This window comes from Leuciscus leuciscus, assembly GCF_965113295.1.
Source record: "Leuciscus leuciscus genome assembly, chromosome: 23".
NCBI lineage: Eukaryota > Metazoa > Chordata > Actinopteri > Cypriniformes > Leuciscidae > Leuciscus > Leuciscus leuciscus.
Window position 1 is genome coordinate 28,556,776 of NC_138747.1, and position 17,095 is coordinate 28,573,870.

Below are 17,095 nucleotides of genomic sequence, written 5' to 3' on the forward strand. Positions count from 1 at the left end.
AATGGAGATTGCCAGATTTGTATTTTAGAGTTTGTGGTTGCGCAATAAAGACTCTGGATATATGCGGTACAAAGAAATCTCCTCTCACAATAGGCCAATGTCTGGGTATCTGAGAGAAAAACCTGGGCTGCGTTTCCCAAAGCATTGTGAGATAAGTTGATCGCAGAGGACATTGGTGGCAAATGGTCTTCACGATCAACTTCACAATGCTTCTGGGAAACGCAGCCCTGGACTGGAGCTCAGAGCCACTGCAGAGAGAATTACACAGAGCTGGCCAGTGAAATGAGACAACAGATACTCACTGTCACACATGCCTGGTATTATTATGGTTACAGTTATAATGCATGTATTGATTTGCACAGAAACAGAGTTTGATCAGATCAGAGAAGCTCTTCCTGCACATATTCAAGGTAATGTTCCACAATGGTTTCAGTGTCCCAGGACAGCAGTGAGCTCAACACTGCACAGCTGTGTCTTTAAAACACTTTGGCCAGTGGACAAATGAGAGGCTACTTTTGACAGTTTGCAGTTCCTCTATTACAGTGGTGAGCTATTATACCTTCTATAATAAGAATAAATGAATAAACATCATGTTACACACAAAAACAAGCAAACTGTAAATTCAATAATCTTTTATGCTCTGTCTTCTGTTTGCTTTCTTGTGAACATGATGATCATCAGATTGACCCATCATTTCAGATGAATATGATCATTTTGTGTAGGCTAAATAAGTCTTCATCCAAAATGAACGTTATCTTATTACATTCAAATTATTATGTAAATACACTGTACAAAAAACACTTTTATTTTTTTATTTTTTTTTACACTGATCGGTGATGGGACCGAGAGTGAAACTTACAAGTGTAGAATAGGTTAAAGAAAAACAATGTCGCAATGTGAAACCATCATGAAAGTTTAAATAATTAAGTAACAAAACAAATTTTCAGTTCAAGAAGAATTTCTTAGATGATGACTTCCGAGCAACTCCACCATTGAGAAATGTAAAACCAGTTCATAAGAGACATAAGGGTGCATTCCTGTACACAAAGAAAATGTATTAAGGTTTCATGCTTTTTCAAACTGTCTTTGGATCTGAACCAAAAGTAAAAAAACAACAACAAACAAACAAAAAAACTTGCAGCTGCACATACAGAAAAAATAAATAAAATAGTAATGTCACAGTCTCTGTGTCTTCGGTCTCTGTTGACTGTGTGACTGTGACGTCTCTGTAGCGGCTCCTTATTCACCATCAGCTGATCCTTAAACTACAATTAAACACACAGAGTCACATATGGAGTATGAGACATTACTGCGGTCACATCACATCAGTAGATTCATTTCAGAACAAACACAGGCAGAGATACATACAGAGTACATTAATATTACAGCCAGAGATATAAAGGTGAGGAGAACATCAGAGCTGTTGTTCTGCACGCGGGAGAACGTCAAGATGAAGAAGATCCTGATCAAGACCATTGTGAACAGATCATCGTGTCAGGACCACTTCCCACTTACCGTCGTGGAAACGAAAGGTTCAGTCGATTATTCGCATTATATGAATGATGTGATGAACAGAAACTACTCTTGCAATTAATTGTAATCTTTTCTGGGAGTGATCTAGATTCTTCTGTGACAATGTCCTGCAGCCGAGAGTCAGAGCGGACCTCCTGTCGGACAACATCTATGTACTAACTGATTAAATGATAATACGGCATATGTAGTCCATTCCATAGAGACTGTGTGTGTTCTCAGAATAATGAGAACAAATAATGTTTATTACAGGATCTAAATAACTGAGCAGTTAAACTCGTTGTTCTCCAGAAAAATCCTCCAGGTTTTGCACATTTTTAGGTTTTCCAGAATCTTCTGCATATTTGACTCCTTTCCAACAATGACTGTATGATTTTGAGATCCATATTTTTACATTAAGGACAATTGAGTGACTCGTACACAACTATTACAAAAGGTGAAAACATTTACTGATGCTTAAGGAGGAAACGATGCATTAAAGCTGCCGTCGGCAAGTCTGGCAGATTGGGTCGATTAGCCAAAATTTTGAATGTTTACAACTCTCATGCCCCTCCCCACTACCAGCGAGCACCCTCCCATCGAGGTCGTGCTCGTCAGTGCGTCACTGTGCGTGTGTACCTGATTTTCTGTGAACGCGTCCGTCTCTTCAGCATCTATCAACACCATGGACTCGGAGGTAGGCAGCCCTGGCTAATCTATCCATAGATAGCAATAACCGAGGAATTGGAAGCTTGTTAGTAGATTTTAGAATATGATCAAAAAAATGTTGCCGACGGCAGCTTTAAGAGCAGGGGGTGTAAACTTTAAACAGGATTATGATGATGTGTAAATTTTGTTTAAAGATCATCTTTTTTTTTCATTCAGTACTGCCCTTCAGAAGCGAATACTTCCCGGTTTCAAAGAAGACAAAATAATTACAATTTATCCTTTTCATGCAATTTAAAAAGTTTACACACCCCAGCTTTTATTGCATTGTGTTGCATCAGTAAAAAAATAATATATATATATATATATATATTTTACTAAAATATTCAACTAAATGTTTACAAAAAAAAAAAAAAAAAAATTTCTTCAAGAAATACTGTGTAAAACGTACTCGGTTACTAACGTAACCTCGGTTCTCTCTAGAAGAGGGAACGAGTACTGCGTAAGATATCTTACGCTAGGGGAAAATCCTTTTCCGCGAGATATTGAAGCCAAAAATTATCCTTAATTTTGTAATAATGCAAAACGCGTTGCAGCAGCAATGCAGACATAGGCGAGACAGCTCGCGCGCCTATTGGCTGCTCTGCGGCAACTGCAGCAGCCTATCGAGCGAGGCCTGGCGTGACGTCAGACCCAATCAGGGCACTTCGCGCCCGCTGCGTCACGTCCCGCCGAAATGGGCGTGGTCTAGGCCTATAAATATCGCTCGCAGGCAGCTATTATCTGGTTTTTCATCATCGAAGCAACCAGAGCGTGTGCATGCACGGCAAGATACGCAGTACTCGTTCCCTCTTCTAGAGAGAACCGAGGTTACGTTAGTAACCGAGTACGTTCTCTTACGAGAGGTCTCTCGTACTGCGTAAGATATCTTACGCTAGGGGACCCAATGTAAAACGCCGTGCATGCTGAGATCTGACACCAAAGACCCAAGGGCGAAAGCCCGGGGTACATATAGTGCACAATCACTCAGTGAACTCACAGAGAGTCCGGGAAGAAGGAGGGGTGCAGCCTCACTTTTCCACATAAAGTAGCGTCGATGGGACGCGAATTTCATCATACAGACAGGGCGGGGTACGGCCTGAACTGATGGGGAAAAATGTGGGTCTTACACAGTTTGCCCAGCTTTAAACTGTCGAACATTGAGCTGTGCTCAGCAAACGTAGCATTCTGAGCTGAACGCATCAGGTCAGATAATACTGGTAGTTTAGACCGACAGCAGCCTGGCCTGTAGGGCGGGAACCTCTAGGTTATAAAACCTTATAAATGTAGACGGGGAGGCCCAGCCTGCCGCCATACAAATATCTTGCAAGGCAATCCCACTTGACCAGGCCCACGAAGAGGCCATGCCTCTCGTGGAATGCGCTCTGACACCCAAAGGGCACTGCATGCCCTTGGAGGCGTATGCCAGCGCTATAGCATCAACTATCCATCTGGATAGGCTCTGTTTCGACGCGGCTAGTCCCTTAGAACGTCCGCTAAACGAAACAAAGAGCTGTTCCGTCTGTCTGAAAACAGACGAGCGAGACACATAAGCTCGTAATGCCCTGACTGGGCAAAGGAGGCTCGCGTCTCTTTCCTCATCAGGGACCGGTAGGGCTGACAGAGAGATAATCTGCGCCCTAAACGGTGTGTTGAGGGATTTTGGAACATAACCGTGCTTAGGTTTGAGTATAACTTTTGAGTCATTGGGCCCAAACTCCATGCACGCCGCGCTCACAGAGAGCGCGTGCAGATCCCCTATGCGCTTCACTGAAGCGAGAGCCAGCAAAAACACCGTTTTGAAAAACAGGTGTTTCAAATCGATTGACTGTAAAGGCTCAAATGGCGCACCTTTCATGGCTTCCAGAACCGTAGAAAGGTCCCATACGGGGACTGAGGGAGGTCTGGGAGGATTCAGTCTCTTAGCTCCTCTAAGGAAGCGGATGACTAAATCGTTCCTTCCTATTGACTGACCAAGCGTTGTTTCTGAGAACGCTGCTATAGCCGCCACATAAACTTTGAGCGTGGAGGGGGCCCTGCCCCCATCCAACAGCTCTTGTAGGAAGGAAAGCACCTCCGTCACATCACAGTTTGTGGGTGACACACCACGGGCTGTGCACCAGCCCGAAAACACTGACCATTTCGAAGAATAGAGTCGTCTTGTAGACGGAGCTCTAGCCTGCGTGATCGTGTTTAATACTCCTTTAGGGAGTCCAACATGTACCCGTTGATGGCCCAGACATGAAGGGACCATAGTTCCGGGTGAGGATGCCAGATCGAGCCGCGGGCCTGTGAGAGGAGATCTCTCCTCACTGGTACTGGCCACGGGGCAGTACTTGCTAACTGCATCACGGCTGGGAACCAAGGTTGGTTTTTCCAGAACGGTGCTACCAGCAGTACTGAGCATCCTTCTTCCCTGATCCGTTCTATCACCTGAGGCAGGAGAGAGACGGGGGGAAAAGCATAGAGCGGGCGGCGGGGCCACACATGGGCCAGCGCGCTCCTGCTCTTGGAGAAAAATTCTTGACAGTGAGCGTTTTCTTGAGACGCAAACAGGTCCACTTCCGCTCTGCTGAATTTCTTCCACAGCAGTTGGACTGTCTGTGGGTGTAGAGACCATTCGCCTGCCGGAACATTGTTCCTGGACAGTCTGTCTGGTCCTATATTCATGATCCCTGGCACGTGCGCTGCTCTGAGCGAGCGCAGGTTGCACTGAGCCCATACCAGGAGGCGTTCTGCCAGCCTGTACAGTTTCTCGGATCTGATGCCGCCCTGGCGATTTATGTAGGACACCACAGACATGTTGTCCGAACGGACCAAGACGTGGTGACCTTTTATTTGGGGACAAAAACGCGTCAGCGCGTTGTCTACTGCCAGCATTTCGAGGCAGTTTATGTGCAGGAGCTTCTCCCGTTCTGACCACTGGCCGAAGAACGGTCTGCCCTCGAGCAGCGCTCCCCATCCCGAGGTGGACGCGTCCGTGGACACCACTTTCACCCTCGAGGAAGTCCCCAGGCTTACACCTGATTGGTACCAGTCGTTCGCTTTCCAGGGTTTCAGAGCTGTAACGCATTTCTGATTGACCCTGAGGCGAAGCAAACCGGGTGCCCACGCTTCGCGTGGGACTCGCGCTTTCAGCCAAAACTGCAGCGGGCGCATGCGGAGCAGACCCAGCTGGAGCACTGACGATGCTGAGGCCATGAGACCTAGCATCTTCTGAAATCTCTTGAGCGGGACAGACGCGCCGCAGCGAAAAGAGTTCGCTGTGCGTCGAATGTCTACCGCGCGCTGTTGTGATAGTCGCGCTATCATGGATAGTGAGTCCAGTTCTGTGCCCAGGAAAGATATTTTCTGACTGGGTGACAGGGAGCTCTTCGCCCAATTGACACTCAGACCCAAATCCTCGAGGTGATCGAGTAAAATGGTCGTGTGTTCTATGAGCACTGCGCGAGATTGCGCTAGAATCAGCCAATCGTCCAAATAGTTCAGCACTCGCATGCCTCTCATTCTGAGGGGTGCGAGCGCCGCATCCATGCACTTCGTAAATGTACGGGGTGCTAGGGACAAACCGAACGGCAGGACTGTGTACTGATATGCCTGGCCCTCGAAGGCGAATCTCAAATATCGCCTGTGACGTGACGCTATCTGTATTTGAAAATACGCGTCTTTCAGATCTATTGACACAAACCAATCTCCTTGGCGAATCTGCACAAGGATTTGCCTGGTCGTGAGCATCCTGAACTGTCGCTTCACAAGCACTTTGTTCAGTTGCCTTAGATCTAGTATGGGTCTGAGACCCCCGTCTTTTTTCGGTACCAGGAAGTATCTGCTGTATAGCCCTCCCTCGCTCTGATCTTGAGAGAGAGGTTCTATGGCCCCTTTGCTCAATAGTTTCGTCACTTCGGCTCGAAGTAGATGTGCTACTTCTGTTTTTACCGTGGTCTCGACGCGCGCCACATAGCGGCGAGGGCGTCGGCGAAACTGCAGCGAATAGCCTCTTTCTATAATGTTCAGCACCCACTTCGAAACCCCGGGTAGCTTTGCCCATGCGTCTGCATGGATAGCTAGGGGTCGAATACGAAGCGCGCTCCGCTCGCTCAGCGATGGAGAAGCTTCGGTGTGCTGTAACACAAGCGTGTCGCTCGTGACATTTGAGGCATGGGGCGCGCTGATGACAGCGGGCAGATTGCCCGCGCTCGACTCCTCTGCGGTGGTTAACCGCGAGGGGGAGGGCTGGGCGGTTCCCGTGGGAACTGTCATGTCTATGTGTGGATGTGGGCGCGGGACAGCGGGCACATTTATCACACCGAAAGCATCGTTCGCTTGCGTGAAGCGAGTGCACGTTGGTTTCGTTTTTACAGAAACCGTGAGACATGCATAACGTGGTGTTAGTGGGCACATTCACCATGTTTGAAGCGCAATCGGTCTGAGCCGATTCATGTGCGCGAGCCCTGTGTGACGGGCTGTGCTTGTGTGTAGAGATGGGCACTGGGCAGTGGGCATTCTTCTTACACATAAAGCACCATCGGCCGTGGCCGGGACACCAGAAAAAATTCACACTTATGGGATTTATCTGGGTAGCCGTAAAAACGGCGTTTGTGTGCAGGCAAGCGGGTGACAGAACCGACTTGTTTACTGCAGGATACACTGGAACAGTCACATTTACTGGAACTGAACGAGCGAGAAGTTGCCATAGAAACAGAGAGCGTCAACATGCTGGCGTTTATTGCAGGCCTGCGTGCATTACAACAGGCTTGTTCACTGCAATATTGACATTTCCAGTCGCCTGAATTCCAGAGGGGAATGGGAAATGTATAGGAAAAAGGAGGTTGGTCCGTCCGCAGCGGGACCAGAAAAACTCCCTTTTTTCCTTACGCCAGTGACGCACGGAACACCATAGAAACGGTGTTTGGGTGCAGGCGAGCGGGTTGTACAACGCGCTCGTTGGCTGCAAAATACACATCTGCAGTCGCCTTTTCAGGGAACTGACAGAGCGAGCATTGACGGCATAATTTTATCTGCCGGTAGACCCGGGGATCGAACGCGGGTCTCTCGCGTGCAAAAACCTGAGAGTCTGCCACTGGGCCACAGGGGGAGACACATTGTAACTCAGTTAGTGCGAGTATTATAAGAGAGCGTCAACGTGCTGGCGTTTGTTTGCAGGCATGCGTGTATTACAACAGGCTTGCTCACTGCAATACAGACATTTCCAGTCGCCCGAACTTCAGAGGGGAATGAGAAATGTACGAGAAAGAGGAGGTCGGTCCGTCCGCAGGGGGACCAGAAAACGCTCTTTTCTCCTTTCGCCAGTGACGCACGGAAACCATAGAAACGGTGTTTGGGTGCAGGCGAGCGGGTTGTGCAACGCGCTCGTTGGCTGCAAAATGCACGTCTGCAGTCGCTTTTCAGGGAACTGACAGAGCGAAGCATTGGCGGCATAATTTTAACTGCCGCTAGACCGGGATTCGAACTCCGGTCTCTCGTGAGAAAAACCAATGATTCCGCCACTGAGCCACAGGGGGGAACGCAAAGGTTTTCGGATGCACGAGCATATAAGAGCGTCACATGCTTTCTTCGGCGTATGCTTGCAGGCGCGCTTGTATTAAAACAGGCTCGCCTGCTGCAATATTGATATTTCCAGTCGCATGATCAGGGAACTGGGAATATGCATGAGAAATTGAAGGTCAGTCCATCCTCGGAGGGACTAAAAAACACATCTTTCTCCTTTCGCCGGTGAGTGACGCATGAATGGGGCGCAGAAGGCAGGGTAGCTTTCTTATAACGTAAAGAAAAACTAACCCCGACCGTCCGCTTCCAGCCTCCCTTGTGAGCGGCGCAGTTTGCGCGGCTTGAACAGAGGGAGAGAGAAAACTAGCCCCGTGACCGCCCGCTCCTGACATCCTCTGTGAGCGGCGCGGTGTGCGCGGCTCGAACAGAGGGAGAACAGGTATCGTCCCCCAAGCAGGCAAGGCAAGCGGGCGAACCGGCAAGCTTTGCGGGTTGGGGGGGGGTGGAGGAGCAGTCTCGGAGAAGGATGCCAGGTGAGTCCTCAGAGTCACCATAGGCAGTACCTAACTCGCAGTGAGGGCAGTCGCCGTCAGCGAGTGCGAGAGCTGCGTGATCAGGAAAAGGGGCGTCTTGAAAAAGACGCCCAGCTCTTTTAGTGCAATGGGAGTGTGTGTCGCGGCGGCGAGCACACACACATACATAAACACAGTAGCAGAGAAAGGATATAATGCCGGAAAGCGCAGCAGGAAGGCAAGGAAGGCGGCGCGGCCAGCGACTTCAGTGACTCGTCCCGCTGAAGGTGCTCTCTTTCAGACGGCGCGGCTTCTTATCCAGCTCCAGCGATGCGTGTGCTTCGCTTGAAGGATGAAAAATCAGATAATAGCTGCCTGCGAGCGATATTTATAGGCCTAGACCACGCCCATTTCGGCGGGACGTGACGCAGCGGGCGCGAAGTGCCCTGATTGGGTCTGACGTCACGCCAGGCCTCGCTCGATAGGCTGCTGCAGTTGCCGCAGAGCAGCCAATAGGCGCGCGAGCTGTCTCGCCTATGTCTGCATTGCTGCTGCAACGCGTTTTGCATTATTACAAAATTAAGGATAATTTTTGGCTTCAATATCTCGCGGAAAAGGATTTTCCCCTAGCGTAAGATATCTTACGCAGTACGAGAGACCTCTCGTAAGAGAACTGATGTTATTAAAATAATATGCAGGGGAAAACCAAATCCTATGTTTGGTGGACCCTTTGTGTTACAAACCTTATTAGTATTCCAAAGTATTCTAAATTATTTAGATTAGGTTACAAAGCTTGTGTAATCTAACGAAATATGTTACAAATTACTGTATTTTGTAATCTGTAGTAAATAATCTACTTACAAGATAGTGTCTCCAGTTTATAATGTGGATCATTCTTCAGATCAGAGAGAAGCTTCACGGCTGATTCTCCTAGTTTATTCCCAGTCAGATCCAGATGTCTCAGGTGTGAGGGGTTTGATCTCAGAGCTGAAGCCAGATCAGAACAACCTTCATCTGTGACTCCACAATCCCTCAACCTGTAGAGAACAATGACACACTCTTCACTCTCTCAGTTCAGATCAGTTTAGCAGTGAATCCATTATTAAAGAGAAAATACAAACTTCAAGCACAAATAAAATGTTTTGATGGATCATTGGACTGAGATCTAAAATGTCAAAGAGCTCAAAACATGATTATTAAACATCTAGTCTTTAGATCTGTACTAATACAGTACGTATGGAGTAATGATTTGTTTTAATCGTGTAAACAATATTCTAAAAACAGTCCCTGCAGAAAGATGAACGTGATGAACTGCAAGAATAAATCCAGCATGTTCTTCATTTCTCAGTTCTGAATGTGTTGAGATCGAGTCGGTTTAAAATCAAGAGACTGAAGTGTTGATTGTGATGTGACAGTGTGTATTTCAGTGACTCAGTCCTGCAGAATCATGTTCCTGAAGAGCAGCTCATGTGTTCAATCTGTAAGAATTGATAAATTAGGAAATGCCGGACAGTCTGTTTGGGGAGCACCCAGACCCTGAGAGGACAAAGGACCTCTCTGGAAATTACCATTTGAACTCAGCATTTGTGAGGCAAAGTCACACCTCAGAACCCATCTCTCCTCCTCTTCCTCACTCCCCCTCTCACATGCTGAGACCACATGTAAATCACCCAAGAAAATGTATAGTTTAATGTGAATGATTATCACAGAGTATTTTTCATGTTTGGTATCATTTAAAATGTCACAGTGCGACTGGTACAAATGTCTCGTTTCCAAATAAGTAAAACAAAAGGTAATAAGGTTTTTGAGAGTTTATGGATAACTAGCACACAAGGAGGGGTTGGCCTCTAGACAAATGGTCTCCCTACACCCAAAGGTGTAACCTCTGAATGCAAATTTCCATTGTTAAAAGATATTTCCAAGTGAAAGAGGTCCTGGCTATTTAATGAAATGCAGCAGGGAATTCGAGGCCTTTTTCTGTACCTCAGATTCGCCCGTGAGGCTGAGAGAGAGAGAGATCTTCAGCCTCATGTATTTCTTATTGTTGGGTTTGCATCTCTTCTCATTTTCCAGAGTATTTGATGTTTTGTATCGATTATATTTGAATTGATTAAGAAATTGGCATGATACATTTACCTGACATAATAAATTGTTACATTTGATTATTCTAACTGACTTTGGCATTATTTGCATTAAAGAGTTGAAAGGAATAGTCAAACATTCGCTCACAATTAATGATCCACAGATATCATTAAAACCTTTTCATTCATGGAGTCAGATGAAATAACGAGAGAATACATATTCAGATGTATTGCATTTAATCAAAAAATACTTTGCCTCGAGAAAAGGACAGTAACACGTTAAGACCTTCCGCGCTGGTCGGATGCCGGACTTTGGGACGATTTAGCGTGAGCTTACAAATCACTTACAGTTCAATAAGCTCAATAACACAGCAGCAGAAAAAGGCTGAACATTTCAAATATAGGAGACTTTACATTGTGTTTCATGTGTGAGTCATATATGATCTTACCACAGTTTCTCCAGTTTACAGTGAGGATCCTCCAGTACAGCAGAGAGCAGATGAACTGAATCTCCTAGTTTATTCACAGACAGATCCAGTTCTCTCAGGTGTGAGGGGTTTGATCTCAGAGCTGAAGCCAGAGCAGAACAACCTTCATCTGTGACTCTACAATCCCTCAACCTGTAGAGAACAATGACACACTCTTCACTCTCTCAGTTCAGATCAGATCAGTTTAACACAAGGGTCCGCAGCCGTACTGCAGGGGGTCCGTCAATTAATACTTGATCACAAATAATTTTTTGTTAAAAAATTAAAACATGGGTAAAAAACATCACAAAGTCTAATTTAAATATAAGCACTCTCAAGCGAATGCAAGATCTTCCTCAAACAACCTTCATCTGTGACTCCACAATATTTCAACCTGAGAACAATGACGCTGTGTAAACAGTGTGTAAAATGACCATTTTATTAAAGATTGCAATGTGTGATGTGATTTGAATGTAGTGACAAGCAATGCCACTATATCCTACACTGCTATATAAAGGATGCCGGTTCTCCATGAACTTGAGGAGAAACTGAGGGACAAATACCATGCAGTGCTGTAACTATGGAGTGATAAAGAGATAACATTAATAACACCTGAAGTGTAACTTTATCAATTAAATGTACTATATTTTAGTTCAATAATATTAATTTAATATTTTGAAGATATTTTTGTTTCTAAATATTTGTCCAATAATGATCCATTAATGGCCATTTAAAATAATATTTTTTTCTAATATGTTTATTACTTATATTACAATTAGATTTCATGCTTAGCATTTAGCATGCTAATATATGCTATTGCTAATTAATAGTTTCGTAGCAATCTAATACAATCTTATAACTCAGTCATGTGACACAAATATAAGAAATTGAATGAATTAATCCAGTTAGGGAACCATATTAAAATCACTTTAAAACTTCTTCATCGGGTTACTTGGAAATTACTTGATTCCACGATGTTGACATTATGTGAACAAATGATCTTTGTTGAACTTAATTGGTTCATGTGGAGCTGATGTGCATGATTCAATCATTTAAATCCAACACACTTTTTCAGTGCATTGTTTTCTGTATCTTAAAAAGAATTTTGGATTTACTGTAAATCCCTCTGGTCCTCTTCGTTTAGGGGTCACACTTGGCTCCTTCGCGGTCAAAAGTGACCGAAGCCTTAAAATGTCATTTTTTTGTTGCATTTTTTTTTTCAGGAAAACCAATGTAATATATTTTTGTTCAATAATATTTTTTTATTATTATTTCGAATTTAGAAAGGTTTCTATGGTACTACTAAAAAAAAATTTATGAGCATTTTGTTCCATTAGAATTCATATTTTTATTTTTATTATTATAATTTTTCAATAAATGCAACATGTCACATTAGTGCAGGCCTTTAAAATCCATTTTTTGAAGTGAGAAAAGCGTCATCCAGTGGCGTTAAAAAGTAAAAACTTGTGTAATGTCGTGTAACCGCCTGTAGGCTGTACTGTTGCTCCCTATATAAATACATAGAGAGGCTTTTTGATTCCCATTGTTTTTTTAGACATGATTTCTCCATTTTATTAGTTTTTTTAAATGTATTTAGATATATATTTAGACATTCTAAAAGACTACGTTTTGTCAAGGTTTAGATATTTTTGTTACATAAGTATCAGGTTTTGCATTATGATTACAATCAAACAATAATGTTTGGTTAGAAAAGGAACACAATGCAAGCATTTTTGTTAATCAGTATTTGATAATTAAAAAAATCTAACAAAATAAGGGATGGATAGTGATAATTCAAAACACTTTATTCAGACATTTTGCAATTAATTGGTATTTTATTCAGTTTAATTCTATAAATGGTAATAAAACTTCAGAAGGGAACAGCAATTATGATCCAACAGCAAAAACAATAAAATAACAACAGCAAACAATCATTATCAAACTGTAGGTTAAAAAACAGGAATAAAAATGTAATTATAATAATAAATATTATTTTAACTATGTACATACAAACTGTAATTTATGTATTGTTGCATATGCAGCAGATATCAGGAACACCTATTAGGCTAAAATAAGACCAAACAATTATTATGTGTGTGTGTGTGTGTGTGTGTGTGTGTGTGTGTGTGTGTGTGTGTGTGTGTGTGTGTGTGTGTGTGTGTGTGTGTGTGTGTGTGTGTGTGTGTGTGTGTGTGTGTGTGTGTGTGCGAGAGAGTCTTTTTTGTATTTTTCTTCATTTATTGATTTTATTTTGCATATTATCAAAATTTGCTGTTGCAGTTTTACCAGTTCATTTCTCTCTCTCTCTCTCTCTCTCTCTCTCTCTCTGTGTGTTTGTGTGTGCGTGTGTGTGTGTGTGTTTGAGCGAGAGAGTCTCTTTTGTATTTTCTTCATTTATTGATTTTATTACGCATATTCTCAAAATTTACTGTTGCAGTCTTACCAGTTCATTTCTCTCTCTCTCTGTGTGTGTGTGTGTGTTTGTGGGTGTGTGTGTGTGTGGGGGGGGGGGGGGGGGTCTTATTTGCACTCTTGATGTGTTAGAGTGTCACTCCTTCATTGCTGTGCACTTTTTTTTCTGCACAGTGGCTGATTTGTAGTTTGTACCACCAAAAGTTTCTCTGAGTTTTCCTATTTCCCATTCATTTCCTGTCGGTCATTTTTGAAGGAACCAAGTGTGACACTTTTTTTTTTTATGACCCTTTACCATATCCGAATCATGTCTATGATTATTTTGTGTGTGTTCACAAAGCTAATACAACAATCGTCACCAAGTGTCATCCCATTCCGATGAAGCAAAACAATTAAATTAAAAACGTGTTCGGTCATTTTTAAACCGAAGAGGATCAGAGAATGTCAACATTGAAAAGTGGAAGATGAATCAATTTATTAAAGAAATGTTAATTATTAGAAACCTTTTTGTCCCTGGTATTATTATTTTTTTCTATTTCTATTTCTTTTTCCTTTTTTATATTGTGCTCTGTTCTATAGGACATTTATTATAGTTTTGTTTTGCATTATTGTAATGATATTTACTGCAATACAAAACTTTACTTCCGCATTCCTCGATTCCTATGGAAGTCTGTGGGTGTTGTAACTCTGTCAGTTCAAAAACACTATTGTTTTAATATAACATTTATACTTTGTGTATTTGTGTAATGTTTTGTCTTGTTTGTGATGTGGAGTAATTATATATATATACTATATAGTACTGTGCAAAAGTCTTAGGCATGTTAATCATTTTTCTGTTTCTTCATGTAATCACAGACGGACTCGATGATGGTGAGATCAGATCATACCGGCTGTTGTCAGATTCCTTGTGCATACACAAATCTCACTGGATTATTACAATTAATGGCAAAAAGAATGTTTGGAAATCTAAACTGATATTTCCTACTGACACATTACAGCAAAATATATAAATAACTGACTTAAAACTATTTTTTTGGGGGGGGGGGGGGGGGGGGGGGGATATTAACATGCCTAAGACTTTTGCACAGTACTGTATACACTGGGGAGAACATTTATGTTTTAGGATTAGCATGTTTAATCAAGCATTGGCTCACCTGTGATGTTCACTGATTTAACTGAATATTTATTTAATGTGCATTTGGACTGAAGTAAGTATCACTTGTAATTTATTGTTTAACTGAGTGTGAATCACACATAAAATACTGGTTTTGGTTTTCCTGGTCAAACTATAATTGTACAGAAAATGAGCTCTCAATGAAATGTATTCAATTGTCTCTCATTTGTGTTGTGTGGATGTGTAATTGTTTGGTTGGACTCCTTCTTCAGACCCGAAAACAAGCTAGAGTTTAACAAGCAAAGTTGGTGATCATTGAGTAAAAAAGTTAAAAACTATTACATTACTAATAAAGAATATATTTACCAAGGACAAAATATGTGTTTATCAGAGAGTTCATCTTACCACAGTGTGTCCAGTTTACAGTGAGGATCCTCCAGTACAGCAGAGAGCAGATGAACTGAATCTCCTAGTTTATTCACAGACAGATCCAGATGTCTCAGGTGTGAGGGGTTTGATCTCAGAGCTGAAGCCAGAGCAGAACAACCTTCATCTGTGACTCCACAATCCCTCAACCTGTAGAGAACAATGACACACTCTTCACTCTCTCAGTTCAGATCAGATCAGTTTAACACAAGGGTCCGCAGCCGTACTGCAGGGGGTCCGTCAATTAATGCTTGATCACAAATCATTTTTTGTTAAAAAATTAAAACATGGGTAAAAAATATCACAAAGTCTAATTTAAATATAAGCACTCTCAAGCGAATGCAAGATCACCCTCAGTTGATTCTGTAATAATATCATACTGGCAAACTCTCAAGTGTGTTTTTGTGTTTGAGCTTTGGAGAACGTCAAATGTTTTTACAGTGGTGAGAAATGTAGCCAATCACAGTCATGTTTGTTGGTCTATTGAACGCAGTGGCCAATCAGAGGTGTTTCATTTTGTCAGAATCCACTCACCGAGATATAAAGGCCCTGTCCTAAATGGCACACTTCATATGCACTTTCAGTCTTGTAGACTTACAATGGCTTCTGCGTGCCCGTTAAGTCCATAGGGTGTCCCATTTAGTAATGTTAGGTTTCAGAAGGGTACTCACGAGCGCCCCTCTGTGGTCGATATGTGCTCTAAATGCGCACTGAAGCGAGCTCCACAGCTGACTTGTTCACGACAGTCAAAGTGGCGTTACGTCAGGAAAGTGCGGACTCAGAGGAAGACCGCGAGTGTTTAGGGTGCCGTTTGTGACAGGGCCAAACTCACAATTGCGTGACATAAATAGCAATTGCAAGAAAAAGTCAGAATTGCGAGTTTGTACCTTGCAATTCTGAGGGGAAAAACAGTCAGAATTGTGAGATAAAAAGTCACAATTATCTTTTAAATTGTTTTATTTCGTGGCGGAAATAATCTTCCATAAATTAGAGGCAACCAGTGGCGAATTAGTCTTCCAGGTTTTGATGTCATCCCTGTAGCTCTATTCACAGTCAGCTTTCCTTTCGCATGAAACCCCCCAAATGCCAGCAAACCAATGAGAATGCTATCGAAGCTTATGGGTAGCAATATTCAATTTGAAATGTAATATGTAAAATGGTAATGCATTTCTGTATTTAAATTTACATTTTCTATTACATTTGTGCAACTTTTGGTGCAAAATGAAAATTCAATTATATAATTTACATTTGCCATTTCATACACTAGTTTTAATATGTAAATTGAACATTTTAACGCTTTATAAGTTGCAAAATTAAAATTAAAATGTATTACAGAAATTATTAGATATGTTTAACATGTTCAAACAAATAATGTAGCAAAATGATCATTCAAATGTTATTTTTCTTAATTACATTTGCACAACAGTTAATGCAGTTCTCAAAACAATTAGTACAAACTGCAAAACATAGTTGATAACCTGCAAAAGCATGTCACTTGCTCAAAATGGATAGCCCATTCCTCAAAAGCAAGTATTTATGTCAATGAAAGTGTCAGTGTCATCAAGATGAAAAGTCCTGACACCATTGTTTATGAACAAGATAGTCAAATGGCTTTGTCATGTTTTCATTATGACAGTTTACTCTGTAAATGTTTTCCAATGCAAAAAAGTCAGATCTTGGTGACACTACCTGAAAATGCTCAAGACAGCACTATATACTATTTGCACAGCCATCTGAAAAATACAGTAAAGTTACACATTACTGTATTTAGTGAGGTAACTGAGTACAAGACACTGAATATGTATGTTTCACATTTTTACTGCATATGCTCTTTGCAATTCTAATTTGTTCACAGCATTGTGCGAAAGAACAAATACACCCTTATTTACAACAAACATAAACTCCCTTTGGGTAGAGCTGTGCACAACTGTAAACAATACTGCAGTACATACTGGAACTGAACATACAACATACATAGTACTGTAATCATTCATGCACATCCAGACGTTCCTCTCTGTCTATACTGAAAGCTGAAATTCACCTGAAGGAAATTTTTCAATTTAGGAGACATTTTCAGAAAAGAAAAAAAAAGATTAATTTTTTTTTTTTTTTTTTTTGCTTGATAGATTTTGACAACAAGTTCAACATTTTTGTATGTAATGACTCAAGCAATGAAATGAGGACTATTAGTTTTATATGGAATGACTATTCAGCATTCACAAGTATAGTTAATTTTGACTGACATGACATAAGCAAATGATAATGTTATAAAACAGCAGAGAGTTGTATGAAAGCAATTGATGCATGTCCAAAAGCATTTGCAATTTGTTGGAAGGAATGAGAAACTGCTACTATGATGTG

General features: G+C 42.1%; 1 protein-coding gene across 1 annotated transcript; it reads right to left on the minus strand.

Annotated features, from left to right (window-relative positions):
* Positions 1-617: 617 nt before the first annotated feature.
* Positions 618-15,112, minus strand: LOC309487589 (ribonuclease inhibitor-like; the record flags this gene model as incomplete). The annotated part of the gene is made up of 5 exons (XM_082155313.1): positions 618-1,265; positions 9,096-9,271; positions 10,765-10,935; positions 14,714-14,913; positions 15,086-15,112. 5 exons carry the CDS (start codon positions 15,110-15,112, stop codon positions 1,261-1,263), a joined length of 579 nt encoding a protein of 192 aa, XP_082011439.1. The 3' UTR covers positions 618-1,260.
* Between the last annotated feature and the right edge of the window lie 1,983 nt (positions 15,113-17,095).